The sequence below is a fragment of the Aplidium turbinatum genome, chromosome 15 (assembly GCF_918807975.1).
Source record: "Aplidium turbinatum chromosome 15, kaAplTurb1.1, whole genome shotgun sequence".
NCBI classification, from domain to species: Eukaryota; Metazoa; Chordata; class Ascidiacea; order Aplousobranchia; family Polyclinidae; genus Aplidium; species Aplidium turbinatum.
Genome location: NC_137486.1, coordinates 16,208,915 through 16,227,324, shown reverse-complemented (window position 1 = coordinate 16,227,324; position 18,410 = coordinate 16,208,915). Strand labels below are relative to the sequence as shown.

Below are 18,410 nucleotides of genomic sequence, written 5' to 3'. Positions count from 1 at the left end.
CCCTCACCCTTCCGCTGAAAATTTAAAAAAGATCCGGCAACACTGGTACCAGCAAACATTTCTTGAGTTCAATAAAAACTCAACTGTTCAGTGGAGAAACGGAACTTATAGAAAATATATACATCCCTGTTTTTATCTGAATACAAATTCATTACACTGGTCGTTTTGTAGAGTGTGTGCTGGCCTGTTCCTTTTTTTTATGCATGCTTGCAAGGTCCTGTAATTTGCGTTGCCAGATGTTGCCAAATCAATTTTCCCCAAGCTGCTTTAAACACTTTTTATTGGAAATTTCAAGTAACCAGCGTTTATTCAATCGTAAATCGCCTTTAAATGTTGTTCATTAATTTTAATGATATATCTACAAAAACAAAATTGCTATTCAATACTGGATGTGATAGTGAATTATTTAGGACCGCATCGACCCCCTCTCCCTGGATCGGATCCAGTGATCCGCCACTGAAGTTAACACGAATACTCTCAGACTGCGGTGGGATGACTCCTCTATTGGAGTGAGATCTTACCCCTACCTAGGCTCTGGAGTGTTGTAAATTGGGTGGGTGTAATGGCTGCAAAGGAAAGGCCGCCCAGTAAGAGGAACTGGCCACCTTACTATCCTCAGTGCCAAAGGCTTAATGTAACGTCAAAACTGAGAATGGGGTCATCTTCACTTTTTACTATAGAACCAGATTTGACCTTGATGCTGAAACCAAGCCATCAGTTTTATTCTTCACGTAGACACAGCTAGGTTATGTTAACATGGTTTGCAAAGTTTCTGAATGTTTTAGTTTCTAGCCTACTGGAAAAGCGGATAACTTAGCTTGTATCCCGTGACGTCCAGCCTAAATATACAGTATTAACAAAACGCGTAAACTTGCATATTATTTTGTTGCATGGAAATGCTTTAGAAGCAAATTATTACGTCCGCATTTGAAAACTATTTTCTTCCAGCTTGTTATAGTCGTCATTTTATTTACGTTGAATATATGTAACTCGTGACCAGCGTCACTACATAATCACCGTTCAGCGTTTTCTGGTACAGACGTTGGAATTGATTACCACCGCACTGCGCGTGTAATCAATTGAGCGTTCTGTACCACGTTCCTCAGTTGATTGTTTTGCGTTTCTTTCTTACTATATATTGCGTTGATTTTATACACTGAATCAGTAAGTAACAAGAGGTAAATGGTTTTCTCACTTGGTTGGCTATCGCTACAATTATTATTGTTTATTTTATATTAAACGTCTGGAAATACAACAGACATTTAACTGGCGTCGTCGGCAGGATCTTTACAGAATTTCTACAGGATTTTAGAAACATGGAGAAACTGATCGAAGTCCTGCAACAACAAATTGCCAACCAAGAACGCCAGACGAAGGAACAAATTGCCAGACAAGAAGAACGTCACCAGGAACGTCAAGAAGAACAAGAAAGGCGCCACCAAGAACAACTACGGGAAATACAACACAGCTGTTATGGACTTAAGTAAAATAAACAAATCCCACACAGTTTTGTCTGAGAATAACGCATCACACGATATATAAACTTCCACCAACAGTAATAACCTGTTTTCACTAATTCAAACTATATGGCCAACTGCGATACCGTAACTTAGTTACGCGCAAGATTTTATGCACGAAAAAACAAACCGCGCGAGTTCGACTCTCGAAATGTAGACAATCAGTGACAGTGCCGCTGCGGCACCTAGTGAATAAAACAATTTACAAACAAGACCACTTAACAACGGAAGTGAAACTTCACTTTGTCTATGTCGGGGTTTGCGTCTGTGGTTCAAAACCTTTACAAGTATTCGAAACTGCCGGAGTTAAAGACTCAAAGAAGCTTTGTTAGTATAATATAAAGTCCCACAATTGACAAACTTATGTCAACACTAAATTCTCAACCCACACTCTTTCAAAATTAAGCTGTCATTGTTTTTCATTATCTTTTGTAAGATACGTAAAAGCAGAAATAGCCGGCAATAATATTGTTTACACTGATTTGAGGTAGCCTACCACTTAACCCTTCCCAGGCATTGCAGTAAAACCAAAATGCAGAAACAGAATTATTAACTCGTCTGGATAGGCTACTCTTTTTTTTTCTTGGGGTGTCGAAATTATACTCTGAATAAACAGGGAAATTAAACACAAGCCTAAATGAGCTTACATGACTGAAAGCTAAATGCACTGTGTGGTGTACGCTTAACTGTAGGCCAAATTGTAGCCTAGCTAGAATAGACCAAACAGGAAATTGAATCTCTTGGCCTACAACGAAATACAGGAACATTTTAATGATGCTCACAACAAATTTACTCAAGTAAGCTACCATACAGTTAGTTTTCAGCTTACGTAACGATTGGCGTGACAAATTAAATATCAGAACAAATATTGAAATACAATAATACTGTGTATAGCTGTGAAAGCGGGTTGCAGCCTGACATCGATATCTATTCATTGACAAGTAATTTTATTATATGCGTAACGTTCACAAGCTCCTGTATTTCAGCAGATTGCTAGAATCCGAACTGCACCAAATTTTAAACGATTTAAAAACAAATTTTTTTTGAAACTTGGCAGAAACTCATGTTATAAACAAAACGACTTCACTTTTCAACATAAACGAAATCAAGATAAACGAACAATAGTACCGTAACGAAATAACTTCCAGTGGTTCAAAGCACAGTGTCACTGTATAAGTGTAAAAGGTAGTTAAAATATCATATAAAACTCTACAGTAGGCTAAGACAAAGGGACTGGTCAAAAATGCTATACTACGTGGTATTAATTTAAGACGACAATTTTTGAGATGATTTGCGACATGCGTCATATGGGAAAAAAAGAACAGCAAGAAAATGGCGTCATAAGTTCATTCAGTTCCTTTGTTAACAAATTTTCTCCTGACTCTTGTCTGACCTGAGTGGGAGATTGTGATTACTTTTTCGTGTCTTATGTGTTGTAGATATGGACCTACTGGCCTGAAAGACTACTAATAATAATATTGTTAACAGTGCAGGAAGTTGGAAGAAGGAAGGAAGTTTTCTTAGAAAGGCACTAGATCTAAAGGTGGATGGGAAGAGGAAACGCGCGGTCGTCCAAGAAGAACGTGGAAACAACAAGTGAAAGATGAATTTAAAAAAGTCGGACTGAAGGAGGAAGATGCAAGGGACAGGGTGAAATGAAGAAAAGGGATAAAAACAATTGCTGCGCGGAAACAATCGGCCACCCCCACTAGTGGGGAACAAACCGACGATGGATTATGATGATGATGCCTTGAGCAATATTCTAAACATGTTAGTAATCTCTACAAGCATGCAAACCAACGACCCAGATAAGAGGACAACATGTGGGCTAAGAAGGTTTTTAGAAAAGCAAGGAGTTGTTTCTAAATGTTGCAAGTTCCATCACAACAAAACACGACACAGTGTAAGTAACTAAGTATGATTAAAATGTGCAACAGGTTAATTTCACAACAACAAAACTCAGTACAGTGATACAATTGACAACACTTTCATGTGACAATGAGAATCGCCAAGACAAGAACCAACACAGTGAAAAAGAATGCCCCATACAGAATGCACAAAAAAATCTTGCTTTTTGAACTCTTGTATGAAGTCTGCTGAAAAATGAATAAAACTATATCTACTGATAACATTCCTATTGAAAATAATTTTTTTTTAAAAAAACAGCTAAATTGGAACAAATGCATCTTCTTTCAGTCAACACAGTGATCACATCCGCCTGAAAAACTTACACACCAACTTCAGGTATACAATATGAACAACAAAAGGATGAACATGTCACAGCACGTAAAGTGTTCGATCATTTCTTTTGGTTTTGTAGCTTCCAAGAGGTAGATGTCATTCGGGATAGCAAACCAAACGTTTTTCACATAGGTATAAGCAAAAAACGCTTGATTTTCTGTCTTGAATGTGTACCTGTTTCATGGCTGTCTTTTCATACAAAATATGAGCTTATTGCCATAAAAAATATTAGGTAATTATAAAGAGCAAAGTTACAAAAATTTTAAAACACAGTTCAAAGGAATCCCGTCAAAAGCCACCACTCTTTAACTCCAGCGGTGAAACGATCATGCTAACGGGTTGGTGACGTTAGTGGAGTTAACATGATGTTATGAAAAATTATTCGGGACCGCGCTGAAGTGGACGTAATACTGAAATGGTCGTCATGCGGGATTCCACTGTGAAATAACTTACATAAAAAGTTAAGAAATAACATGATGCGTTCTACTGGTGCAAATTAAGCTAAGCTATCACAAGATGTACAAAGTGACAATCTGCTTTTATTCCGACGTTTCGTCAATCAGACACGACTGACCCATGCTAGACGGATAGGCATTATCTGATCTAGCTCCCTGAAGAAGTCGGTCGTGTCTGATTGACGAAACGTTGGAATAAAAGCAGATTGTCACTTTGTACATCTTGTGATAGCTTAGCTTAATTTGCACCAGTAGAACGCATCATGTTATTTAATTAAATACCTGGTGAACAGCCTCATTCAATTTTCAAATATAAAGTTTGCAACACGGTAGCCGTTTTAAATTGAACCTCCAGAGCTTTTTCGGTGACCACGAGAGATACGCTTCGGTTTACGAAACAATGCGCTTAAACTGGGAAAATCAGCTTCAAATGAATCTTGATCCATTTCGAAAAACCAAAGAAACAACTTGGCATATTCTGGTCGGCTTTCGAGGAATGTGTAAAACTCTTCAAAAGTTATTCCGTTGGGGCAAGATTTTTTTATGTCTTTAAACAAATTCGAACCATCAAATTCTTGGCCAAAAGTTGCATTCATAACATGTTTGAAATCCTCCTGTGTGATGGTTCCGGTGCCATCGCGATCGAATATATCAAAAGCAAGTTTCACGGACGTTGCTGTCACAGCAGGCTGAGAAACCAATGACAGGCCAATAACATACTCACGAAAATCAATAAAGCCAGACTGGTCTCGATCGTATAACGAAAACATTTCTTCTAACGCTGGTGAAGTAGGCAGATTCAAATACTTTGAAAAATCCCCGAGTGAGATTTGCCCATCTGGGCTGCTAGACGCAATGCGAGAAAACTCTGATAGTTTCTGCTGCGCATTGTCAATATTTATACCTAGCTTGCGACTGAGCTTTGCAAATTCAAGTAAACCTGATTCCATTGGCAACTTTAAAGCCTCAGCATGCCGCATGAGACGACAATCTTCAAAGGTGTGATCTGTGCAGGGAATTTGCAAAGATTCAGCTATGACTGTGCGAACATTGTACGCATATAACTTTGGATCTTCAATCTCAAGTTGTACAGGTGTGTACACCGGAAGATAAGTTACTCGAGTTTTAACTGAAAACTGGCACAATGACAACCACAACAGTGTGATTGCGCTGGGTGATATCATGGTCCATGTGACGGTGTCCAGTTTATTTAAATACTCTATTAAAACAGGCTGCACGGGGACACCTGGAATGAATGCTCCAGGTTTAAAAGTGATCAAAGTCTTTCCGTTGGTACAAGCTCCTTCAGGAAATATTAATATCTGCGGCCATCGACCAGGCATTTTTACTCGCTTGATTAACTCATTTACAGTTTTACGTCTCGAATCTGGGTCGTTCCGAGAAACAAACACTGGCTGAACAGCTTTACATAATGTTCCAATAAAGGGAGTTTCGTAGTTTTCATACCTCGACACAACAGATGGCAAAGGACTTGATACAAACGAAACAAAAAAATCGAAAATGCTGGCGTGCGGAGCAACAACAAGTATGGGAGCCTCTGTGGTTGAAGCTCTGTTTCCTCTTACATGGATTGTGTGAAAGCCAAGAATAAATAGCACAGATCTTGCTAAAATTCTGAAAGTATTACACAGTGCTGTGCGAGTTTGACCTAATGGCTCTTTTGGAAAAACTGGCATGCCAGCAGTCGCAATGATTCCCCAAAACCAAGTAACAAAAAACAAAACAATAATGAGTAGCAAACGGATCGGGGCAATTGTAACTGACATTACAGCAACCTGCAGTTTTTGTAATGGCGTTAGTTGTAATTTATACACAAATGGATTAACACTGGGCTGAAGAAACGATGTCCGCCGAGGAAATACTTTAGCTCGATTGCTTGAATCCATACTGAGATGTTTTCACACCATCTTCATAAATCTTCCATGTTTCAACATTGAATTATTTGATTCCTACAACCTTATCTAACTACTCCATTCGACCTGTGGCACAAAAATACAAAGCATTTAGGATAAAACACAATATTTTTATACCAATAAACATCACTTTCCAAATCACGCAAATTAAAAAGGATGTAACTTTGCCACTTTTTGAAAATATGTTTCTTTCATCATCATCATCGGCCATGCCTGAATAAGGCGTCGGCTACCGTGAGTCTCCACAACGATCGATTGTCCATACTTCTATTTAAGTTTTCAAAATTTTGGTTTGTCCATGTTGAAAGATTTTTGAAGATTTCCGAACGTGGACGTCCCCGGTGCCTCTGACCAGGAAATCGCCCCATCATTGCCGAGTGTTCAATTCCGCGTTTGCGGTAGACATGCCCGATAAATGTCATTTGCCTTTTTTTGATAGTTGTGATGAGGACGCAAGGGGTGCACCCAGAGCGTCTCCACACTTCTTCGTTAGTGATTTTATCCGTCCAGTTTATTCCCATCATTCTACGAATGAACCAAATTTCAGCACTGTTGATCTTCTTCTCTATCTTCGGGCATACAGTCCAGGATTCACAGCCATATAGCAGAACTGACCAAATGTACACATGTAAAATTCTTATTCTAGTGTTTAGAGAGATTGAATTAGATTTCAGTATTTGTCCATTTTGATGAAAGCTTGTTTGGATTGTGCAATTCTTGATTTTACGTCGCTCCAGCATCGACCATTCGAAGTGACCATAGAACCCAGATAGTGATTGATCGAAGCAAGTTTTTTTAGAAGATAGATATTGTTGCATATCGTGAAGAGTGGGAAACGAACATGATCGTTGGAAGTTTGATCAAATTAAAACAGATTAACAGAAAAAATTGCTCTAGCTTGGATTCTATGCAAAAATTAACGTTTTCTCATCGTGACTAAATTTGCCGGCAGTAAACCTTGCACTTTTCAAAGTAACCAGGAAAGACTAATGACTATACTCTTGGTTGCTTCGATCAATCACAATCATCACTGATTCACATACATCTAAATTACAACTCATCGCTAGCCAGTTTTTATGTAAGATGATTTAAAAAGCGTACTTCAATACAAAAATGGCAGTAATACATCAAGTCGAATTCACAGAGAACAATATTACCACCACATCCTTTTTAGGCACCAGTGAAAGTCAGTAATTACCGTATCTTCAAGTCAAGAAAGAAAAGATGCCAAACGGTTCGTTCTTCACATAGAAATGATATTACATGTTTCTACAATGCATCATTAACAACATTGCAAGAATCTTACTTTATCTTTACATAAACTGGTATAAAAAAATAATTATGCACTAGCCCAAACTTGTTGTCATTCAATAATGCAACACAAATTGTACTTTGTCACCTACAACAGGCAGTGTTTTGTAAAATTAGAAGTTAACGTGTTTAAAAACTAGTTTCCAAGTGATTTCTTCTTTTTCTTTTTGGCACTTTTAGGTTTCTCTTCAACAATTGTTTCGCTTATGTCTGAATCTTGTGACTGTTTCTTTTTCTTTTCTGATATTGGAACCACTTCGACTTCAGTTGAAGCTTCTTCAACTTCTTCCACTGTTTTAGATTTCTTTTTCTTCTTTTTTGGTGTTGGCGTTGTGGGGACCTCAACTTTCACATCAGATTCATCCAATTTCTTTTTCTTCATTTTTGGTTCAACACTTCCATTTTCTGTGCCTGCGTATTCAGATTTACGTTTTTTCTTCTTTTTCTTTTTGTCTGCTTCTTCTGCTTTTGTAAAAGCATTGGCTTCCAATAAAGCTTCTTTCATAACTTCCACATTTTTTCTTGGGGGTTTCACCACTGTCATAAAATTTGAGTCTTTCTTCAACTTGTTCACGCAGTTTTTCCCCAAAAATAGTGTTAGGCTGTTCAGCGAAGCAGTCAATCCGTGATGCTATTGAACATTTATTCGCCAAGTATCTTGATATTCTTCCTTTGTTTTTGGCTCCAGCTCGACCAATAAATGTAGAATGAAATATCAAGCCATACTTTGGGGTATTTCCTTTTGATTTTAATGCTCTGAAGAGGGCCTTTTCAGCACCCAAGATTTGTACTGTGGAAGCTGGGTATTTAGCTAAACTGGTCAAACTTCCAGCATGAGATATCAGTCGCGCTCCCACGACATCTCCAATCAAGGTTGACAAATTGGGAGCTACCGAATGCATGCGCTGGTGAAGATACTCAACCAAACTCTTCCTATAATCACATAGAGAGATAACTCTGCTGCAGAATGATTCAATATTTATCAAATCGATTGGAGAAACATCCATACCCATTGACATTTTTGATGCAAATATAATGGTTTGAGCTTTGGCTGAATCCATCGTAATTTCTTCAAGTTTCTCAAGGATGTCATCTGATAAATTTTTACGGTTTCCCAAGAGCTTAGCTAACCTGCAGTACATGTAGTTGTCACTACTTATCTTAACCAACTCTGGAAAGTGGTAAGAATACCATTCTTTGACTCTCATGGAAAAAGTTTTCACATCTTTATCCAATAAAGCAATGCTTTGAATGATCATGTTGTCCGCTCGATGAACATTAAACTTCACTTTTGCTCTGGAATAACTGTGACTAAGACCGAGTTGGGCTTTTGCTTCTGCTTGCATTGTCAAGCCTTTTATCATGTTGGGAAAATGAAGTCGAAGAGACCACTTAACAACGGAAGTGGAACTTCACTTTGTCTATGTCGGGGTTTGCGTCAGTGGTTCAAAGCCTCTACAAGTATTCGAAACTGCCGGAGTTAAAGACTCAAAGAAGCTTTGTTAGTTTAATATAAAGCCCACAATTGACAAACTTATGTCAACACTAAATTCTCAACCCACACTCTTTCAAAATTAAGCTGTCATTGCTTTTCATTATCTTTTGTAAGATACGTAAAAGCAGAAATAGCCGGCAATAATATTGTTTACACTGATTTGAGGTAGCCTACCACTTAACCCTTCCCAGGCATTGCAGTAAAACCAAAATGCAGAAACGGAATTATTAACTCGTCTGGATAGGCTACTCTTTTTTTTTCTTGGGGTGTCGAAATTATACTCTGAATAAACAGGGAAATTAAACACAAGCCTAAATGAGCTTACATGACTGAAAGCTAAATGCACTGTGTGGTGTACGCTTAACTGTAGGCCAAATTGTAGCCTAGCTAGAATAGACCAAACAGGAAATTGAATCTCTTGGCCTACAACGAAATACAGGAACATTTTAATGATGCTCACAACAAATTTACTCAAGTAAGCTACCATACAGTTAGTTTTCAGCTTACGTAACGATTGGCGTGACAAATTAAATATCAGAACAAATATTGAAATACAATAAGATTGTGTATAGCTGTGAAAGCGGGTTGCAGCCTGACATCGATATCTATTCATTGACAAGTAATTTTATTATATGCGTAACGTTCACAAGCTCCTGTATTTCAGCAGATTGCTAGAGTCCGAACTGCACCAAATTTTAAACGATTTAAAAACAAATTTTTTTGAAACTTGGCAGAAACTCATGTTATAAACATAACGACTTTACTTTTCAACATGAACGAAATCAAGATAAACGAACAATAGTACCGTAACGAAATAATTTCCAGTGTTTCAAAGCACAGTGTCACTGTATAAGTGTAAAAGGTAGTTAAAATATCATGTAAAACTCTACAGTAAGACAAAGGAGGTTGTCAAAAATGCTATAACTTACTGCGTGGTATTAATTTAAGCCGACAATTTTTGAGATAATTTGCGGCATGCGTCATATGGGAAAAAAGAACAGCAAGAAAATGGCGTCATAAGTTCATTCAGTTCCTTTGTTAGCAAATTTTCTCCTGACTCTTGTCTGACCTGAGTGGGAGATTGTGATTACCTTTTCGTGTCTTTTGTGTTGTAGATATTGACCTACTGGCCTGAAAGACTACTAATAATAATATTGTTAACAGTGCCTTGAGCAATATTCTAAACATGTTAGTAATTCCTATAAGCATGCAAACCAACAACCCAGAAAAGAGGACAACATGTGGGCTCAGGATTTTACAGAAGCAAGGAGTTGTTTTTAAATGTTGCGAGTTCCATCACAACAAAACACGACACAGTGTAAGTAACTAAGTATGATTAAAATGTGCAACAGGTTAACTTCACAACAACAAAAAGTCAGTACAGTAATACAATTGACAACATTTTCATGTGAAAATGAGAATCGCAAAGACAAGAACCAACACAGTGAAAAAGAATGGCCCATACAAAATGCACAGAAAAATCTTGCTTTTTGAACTCTTGTATGAAGTCTGCTGAAAAATGTGAATAAAACTATATTTACTGATAACATTCCTATTGAAAATAAAATAAGTAAAAAAAACACAGCTAAATTGGAACAAATGCATCTTCTTTCAGTCAACACAGTGATCATATCCTCCAGAAAAACTTACACACCAACTTCAGGTATACAATATGAACAACAAAAGGATGAACACTGTCACAGCACGTAAAGTGTTCGATCATTTCTTTTGGTTTTGTAGCTTCCAAGAGGTAGATGTCATTCGGGATAGCAAACCAGACGTTTTTCACATAGGTATAAGTAAAAAACGACTGATTTTCTGTCTTGAATGTGTACCTGTTTCATGTCAGTCTTTTCATACAAAATATGGGCTTATTGCCATAAAAATTATTAGGTATATACTGTTAAATTATAAAGAGTAAAAAGTTACAAAAATTTTAAAACACAGTTCAAAGGAATCCCGTCAAAAGATACCACTCTTTAACTCCAGCGGTGAAACGATCGTGCCAACGGGTTGGTGACGTTAGTGGAGGTAACATAATGTTATGAAAAATTATTCGGGACCGCACTGAAGTGGACGTGATACTGGAATGGTGCCATGCGGGATTCCACTGTGAAACAATTTACAAAAAAAGTTAAGAAATATAAAGTTAAATAATATGATGCGTTCTACTGGTGCAAATTAAACTAAGCTATCACATTATGAATAAAGGGACAATCTGCTTTTATTAGACGTTTCGTCAATCAGCTACGACTGAGCCATGCTAGACAGATAGGCACTATCTGGTCTAGCTCCCTAAAGAAGTCGATCCTGTCTGATTGACGAAACGTCGAAATAAAAGCAGATTGTCACTTTATACATATTGTGATAGCTTACTTTGCACCAATAGAACGCATCATGTTATTTAACTAAATGCCTGGAGAACAGCCTCATTCAATTTTCAAATATAAAGTTTGCAACACGGTAGCTGTTTTAAATTGAACCTCCAGAGCTTTTTCGGTGACCGCGAGAGGTACGCTTCGGTTTACGAAACAATGCGCTTAAACTGGGAAAATCAGCTTCAAATGAATCTTGATCCATTTCGAAAAACCAAAGAAACAACTTGGCATATTCTGGTCGGCTTTCGAGGAATGTGTAAAACTCTTCAAAAGTTATTCCGTTGGGGCAAGATTTTTTTATGTCTTTAAACAAATTCGAACCATCAAATTCTTGGCCAAAAGTTGCATTCATAACATGTTTGAAATCCTCCTGTGTGATGGTTCCGGTGCCATCGCGATCGAATATATCAAAAGCAAGTTTCACGGACGTTGCTGTCACTGCAGGCTGAGAAACCAATGACAGGCCAATAACATACTCACGAAAATCAATAAAGCCAGACTGGTCTCGATCGTATAACGAAAACATTTCTTCTAACGCTGGTGAAGTAGGCAGGTTCAAATACTTTGAAAAATCCCCGAGTGAGATTTTCCCATCTGGGCTGCTAGACGCAATGCGAGAAAACTCTGATAGTTTCTGCTGCGCATTGTCAATATTTATACCTAGCTTGCGACTGAGCTTTGCAAATTCAAGTAAACCTGATTCCATTGGCAACTTTAAAGCCTCAGCATGCCGCATGAGACAACAGTCTTCAAAGGTGTGATCTGTGCAGGGAATTTGCAAAGATTCAGCTATGACTGCACGAACATTGTGCGCATATAACTTTGGATCTTCAATCTCAAGTTGTACAGGTGTGTACACCGGAAGATAAGTTACTCGAGTTTTAACTGAAAACTGGCACAATGACAACCAAAACAGTGTGATTGCGCTGGGTGATATCATGGTCCATGTGACGGTGTCCAGTTTATTTAAATACTCTATTAAAACAGGCTGCACAGGGACACCTGGAATGAATGCTCCAGGTTTAAAAGTGATCAAAGTCTTTCCGTTGGTACAAGTTCCTTCAGGAAATATTAATATCTGCGGCCATTGACCAGGCATTTTTACTCGCTTGATTAACTCATTTACAGTCTTACGTCTCGAATCTGGGTCGTTCCGAGAAACAAACACTGGCTGAACAGCTTTGCATAAAGTTCCAATAAAGGGAGTTTCGTAGTTTTCATACCTCGACACACCAGATGGCAAAGGACTTGATACAAACGAAACAAACACATCGAAAATGCTGGCGTGCGGAGCAACAACAAGTATGGGAGCCTCTGTGGTTGAAGCTCTGTTTCCTCTTACATGGATTGTGTGAAAGCCAAGAATAAATAGCATAGATCTTGCTAAAATTCTGAAAGAATTACACAGTGCTGTGCGAGTTTGACCTAATGGCTCTTTTGGAAAAACTGGCATGCCAGCCGTCACAATGATTCCCCAAAACCAAGTAACAAAAAACAAAACAGTAATGAGTAGCAAACGGATCGGGGCAATTGTAACTGACATTACAGCAACCTGTAGTTTTTGTAATGGCGTTAGTTGTAATTTATACACAAATGGATTAACACTGGGCTGAAGAAACGATGTCCGCCGAGGAAATACTTTAGCTCGATTGCTCGAATCCATACTTTGAGATGTTTTCACAGCATCTTCATAAATCTTCCAGGTTTCAACATTGAATTATGTTATTCATACAACCTCATCTAACTACTTCATTCGACCTGTGCCACAAAAATACAAAACATTTAGGATAAAACACAATATTTTTATACCAATAAACATCACTTTCCAAATCACGCAAATTAAAAAGGATGTAACTTTGTCACGTTCTGGAAATACGTTTCTTTAAAAGATAGATATTGTTGTAAATCGTCAAGAGTGGAAAGCGAACATATCGTTGGAAGTTTGATCAAATTAAAACAGATTAACAGAAAAATTTGCTCTAGCTTGGATTCTATGCAAAAATCAACTTTTTTTCATCGTGACTAAATTTGCTGGCAGTAAACCTTGCACTTTGCAAAGTAACCAGGAAAGACTAATGACTATACTCTTGGTTGCTTTGATCAATCACAATCATCACTGATTCACATACATCTAAATTACAACTCATCGCTAGCCAGTTTTTATGTAAGATGATTTAAAAAACTAACTTCTATACAAAAATGGCAGTAAAACATCAAGTCGAATTCAGAGAATAATATTACCACCACATCCTTTTTAGGCACCAGTTAAAGTCAGTAATTACCGTATCTTCAAGTCAAGAAAGGAAAAATGCCAAACGTTTCTTTGTTCACATAGAAATGATACATGTTTCTACAACTCATCATTAACAACATTGCAAGAATCTTACTCCATCTTTACATGAATTGGTATGAAAAATAATTATGCACTAGCCCAAACTTGTTGTCATTCAATAATGCAACACAAATTTTAATTCGTCACCAACGACAGGCAGTGTTTTGTAAAATTAGAAGTTAAAGTGTTTAAAAACTAGTTTCCAAGTGATTTCTTCTTTTTCTTTTTGGCACTTTTAGGCTTTTCTTCAACAGTTGTTTCGCTTATGTCAGCATCTAGTGCCTGTTTCTTTTTCTTTTTTTTCTTTTCTGATTTTGGCACCACTTCAACTTCAGTTGAAGCTTCTTCAACTTCTTCCACTGTTTTAGATTTCTTTTTCTTCTTTTTAGGTGTTGGCGTTGTGGGGACCTCAACTTTCACATCAGATTCATCCAATTTCTTTTTCTTCATTTTTGGTTCAACACTTCCATTTTCTGTGCCTGCGTTTTCAGATTTACGCTTTTTCTTCTTTTTCTTTTTGTCTGCTTCTTCTGCTGCTTTTGTAAAAGCATTGGCTTCCAATAAAGCTTCTTTCATAACTTCCACATTTTTTCTTGGGGTTTCACCACTGTCATAAAATTTGAGTCTTTCTTCAACTTGTTCACGCAGTTTTTCCCCAAAAATAGTGTTAGGCTGTTCAGCGAAGCAGTCAATCCGTGATGCTATTGAACATTTATTCGCCAAGTATCTTGATATTCTTCCTTTGTTTTTGGCTCCAGCTCGACCAATAAATGTAGAATGAAATATCAAGCCATACTTTGGGGTATTTCCTTTTGATTTTAATGCTCTGAAGAGGGCCTTTTCAGCACCCAAGATTTGTACTGTGGAAGCTGGGTATTTAGCTAAACTGGTCAAACTTCCAGCATGAGATATCAGTCGCGCTCCCACGACATCTCCAATCAAGGTTGACAAATTGGGAGCTACAGAATGCATGCGCTGGTGAAGATACTCAACCAAGCTCTTCCTATAATCAGATAGGGAGATAACTCTGCTGCAGAATGATTCAATATTTATCAAATCTATTGGAGAAACATCCATACCCATTGACATTTTTGAGGCAGATATAATGGTTTGAGCTTTGGCTGAATCCATCGTAATTTCTTCAAGTTTCTCAAGGATGTCATCTGATAAATTTTTACGGTTTCCCAAGAGCTTGACTAACCTGCAGTACATGTAGTTGTCACTACTTATCTTGACCAACTCTGGAAAGTGGTAAGAATACCATTCCTTGACTCTCATGGAAAAGGTGTTCACATCTTTATCCAATTGATCCAATAAAGCGATGCTTTGAATGATCATGTTGTCCGCTCGATGAACATTAAACTTCACTTTTGCTCTGGAATAACTGTGACTAAGACCGAGTTGGGCTTTTGCTTCTGCTTGCATTGTCAAGCCTTTTATCATGTTGGGAAAATGAAGTCGAAGACCCCTGAGAATTTCAGCAACAACTTCACCTGTGGCACATTTAATCCCTGCCTCCTCTTGGATGGTTGCAGAAATTCTAGTGTCACCAATGCCAAGTGACACATTTCCCTTTTTCTTATTAGGAACATGAGTCTGCAAAAACAGCTTCAAATCATCGTGGAGAATTCCTTCAGATACAGCATTGATATTGTCGAGGGCATTGGTTGACGACTTGAATGGTGAAAAGGATATGAGCTTAACAGTACTTGCAAAAAGTGAAAAATCTGTTATTGCTTTTTCAACAGTTGGTAGTAATGCTCCAATATCCTCAGCTTCTTGCACATGAAACAAAGCATACCCGGAGGCATGCTCATACAGGACATAAAGCTGAGAAGCCATTTATATCTACAAATCTGCAAAACAAATATGATATATTTTATACAATTTACATTGAATGGTGACTTGTCGCTAATTAGTTTCCGCAAACCTTTTTACAATTATGTAGGAAAGAGTTAGGAATCTTACAGATGAAATCAATTAATCATACAACTATTTGCCAGACGTTTTGATATGATTATCCGATTGATACGTTTAACCAATTAGTTCAAGAAAAAATGTTTATCGTGAGTACAGAATGGGAGTTATTGCTCGGAATGTGTGTTTGCTAAGTCAGGTGCAACAAGCATGTGATACAATCCTAGAACTGTTTAGAATTCTGGATAAATTTGAGACAACTAATATGTGTCCTGTTGCATAGGCATCGAAATAAGGTGGGCAGAGTGGGCGGCGCCCACTAGGGTGCGTCGTGTGCCCCCAAAAATTTAAAAAATGATTGAAAACAAAATTATTATTTTTTGTGGGTGAGGCTTGACTAAAAAAGCAAAATCACAAAATTTCAAAGAATTTGATCAAGGTTTAGGTGCTCCACATCCCAATTGCCCGTATCTCCTTGTTAGCTTGACAATAGGGTGGATTGAAAAAAACTTTTTTTAAATTAAAAGAAAGAGGGTCTAGACCCCTGACAAATTGGCAAAAAACAACAACAACTGGTTTCAGGAAGTTGCACCACCTATTGGCCGTGCTACCCCCCATTTTATGGGGGAATACCCCCAAAATTCTCAAATCGGATGTGACTTTGGAACTGCTGGTGCTAGGAACATGAGTTTGGTATCAAATGATGCAGAATCATAATGTTTCTATCTGCTCTAAGAAGACTGTTTGCCTTAATTTCACTAGAAAAAAAGTTATGACAAAAAAACGTATATACATACTAGGGTGGCCCCTTTTGAGGCAATTTTTTCATTTCAACTTGCCTGGGTGATAAATTTTTGCCTTAGCCCAAAATATTAGTAAATCCAATTTTTTTTTGAAATCTGACCCTGTTTAGACCCTGCCCCAACACCATTTTTAAATCGAGTACCCTAAATCACGTTTTTAATGATAAAATCAGTACTATTTGAGCTAGATATATGTTGTTGGTATTCATTTTTATTGATTTTCAGAAAGGAAGACACTTGCATGCCTTAATTCAAGATTTGAACAACTTTTTATTAATTCATTTTATAGTATCAATGTAAATGCTTCTTAAATTGACCGATGAAGTGATATGATTTCTTTCTGAGAGTTAGGCAAAAGACAAAGTGATGGTCAAACTTTTTGGTCAATAATTAGCACTACTAAATTATTGACCAAGAAGTAACAGCACATCGCATTTCACACAATAGAATCTATGTTTGCTTGGATTTTCTGGTGACACGATACTTTTTCCCGATCCATGGCTTTTTTCTTCCTTCCATGATGCACAAAGCTTCACCAATTTGTCATTTTTGCCCGGCTATCCGCCCAGTTGCTGTTGTTGTCAGTTTAACTCCATGTTTTACAGATTGAGTGTGACTTGGATAATTTAGTTGAAGAAGATGTTTCACAAATTGCTGAATGTTAATGCATGATTTGGTCAGGGGAGGTTTGTTTGTTTGATGTATCCAGGTTTAGACCTACACCGGTGGTTGAAGATTTAGATTAAGTGGGTTAGTGTCGAACCGGCGGTTAGTGTCGAACCGGCGGCGCTCTTGGGCGGTGTCGAACCGGCGGCGCTCTTGGGCGGTGTCGAACCGGCACCCTTTCGATTGCTGTTCCAGGGCTCTCACCACTCGGCTATGCAGCCGACAGGGGAGGTTCATTCAAGAGAATGATTCCCTTTTTGTTTGAGAGGTAGGATATTGTGGAGTAGGCACTGCCACATATGGTTATCATTTCTGTACTGTATAAGATGTTGCCTCAAAATTTAATTTGGGAAGGTGATACTCTTGCACTGAATCTATTCAATAGCAATGAAGTGCTCCTAGACATTTAACAGAGTGTTCAACAAAATTGCTTTTTTGCTCATCCCGAAAACGTGCTTTTGGCAATGCTGGGCGATGATAACAAAACCATCACAAGCTAATGCAGGCAAACTAATCTATAACATTTGGCGCACCACCAATGATGAAAGTCAATTGTAAAATTCTTCAGTGCATGAGTTTCACCTTCCCAAATTAAATTTTGAGGCAACATCTTATACAGTATCATACAGAAATGATAACCATATATGGCAGTGGGTGCTCCACAATATCCTACCTCTCAAACAAAAAAGGAATCATTCCCTTGAATGAACCTCCCCTGACCAAATCATGCGTTAACATTCAGCAATTTGTGGAACATCTTCTTCATCTAAATTATCCAAGTCACACTCAATCTGTAGAACATGGAGTTAAACTGACAACAACAGCAACTGGCGGATAGCCGGGCAAAAACGACAAATTGGGGAAGCTTTGTGCATCATAGAAGGAAGAAAAAAGCCATGGATCGGGAAAAAGTATCGTGTCACCAGAAAATCTAAGCCAACATAGATTCTATTGTGTGAAATGCGATGTGCTGTTACTTCTTGGTCAATAAGTTAGTAGTGCTTTCATCACTTTGTTTTTTGCCTAACTCGCAGAAAGAAATCATATCACTTCATCGGTCAATTTAAGAAGCATTTACATTGACACTATAAAATGAATTAATAAAAAAGTTGTTCAAATCTTGAATTAAGGCATGCAAGTGTCTTCCTTTCTGAAAATCAATAAACATGAATACCAACAACATATATCTAGCTCAAATAGTACTAATTTTATCATTTAAAACGTGATTTAGGGGGCTCGATTTAAAAATGGTGTTGGGGCAGGGTCTAAACAGGGTCAAATTTCAAAAAATTTTTGGATTTACTAATATTTTGGGCTAAGGCAAAAGTCTATCACCCAGGCAAGTTGAAATGAAAAAATTG

The 18,410-nt window shown here is 37.7% G+C and overlaps 1 protein-coding gene and 3 pseudogenes across 1 annotated transcript; all 4 read right to left on the bottom strand.

Moving 5' to 3' along the window:
• Nucleotides 1–1,850: 1,850 nt before the first annotated feature.
• On the bottom strand, nucleotides 1,851–6,202 carry LOC145784795 (lysophosphatidylcholine acyltransferase 2 pseudogene; annotated as a pseudogene).
• A 441-nt stretch (nucleotides 6,203–6,643) lies between these two features.
• On the bottom strand, nucleotides 6,644–8,822 carry LOC145784308 (nucleolar protein 56 pseudogene; annotated as a pseudogene).
• A 1,373-nt stretch (nucleotides 8,823–10,195) lies between these two features.
• Nucleotides 10,196–13,018, bottom strand: LOC145784902 (lysophosphatidylcholine acyltransferase 2 pseudogene; annotated as a pseudogene).
• Nucleotides 13,019–13,089: 71 nt separating this feature from the next.
• On the bottom strand, nucleotides 13,090–15,515 carry LOC145784900 (nucleolar protein 56-like). Its single transcript, XM_082596736.1, has one exon. The coding sequence runs from the start codon at nucleotides 15,503–15,505 to the stop codon at nucleotides 13,859–13,861; it is 1,647 nt and encodes a 548-aa protein (XP_082452862.1). The 5' UTR covers nucleotides 15,506–15,515; the 3' UTR covers nucleotides 13,090–13,858.
• Between the last annotated feature and the right edge of the window lie 2,895 nt (nucleotides 15,516–18,410).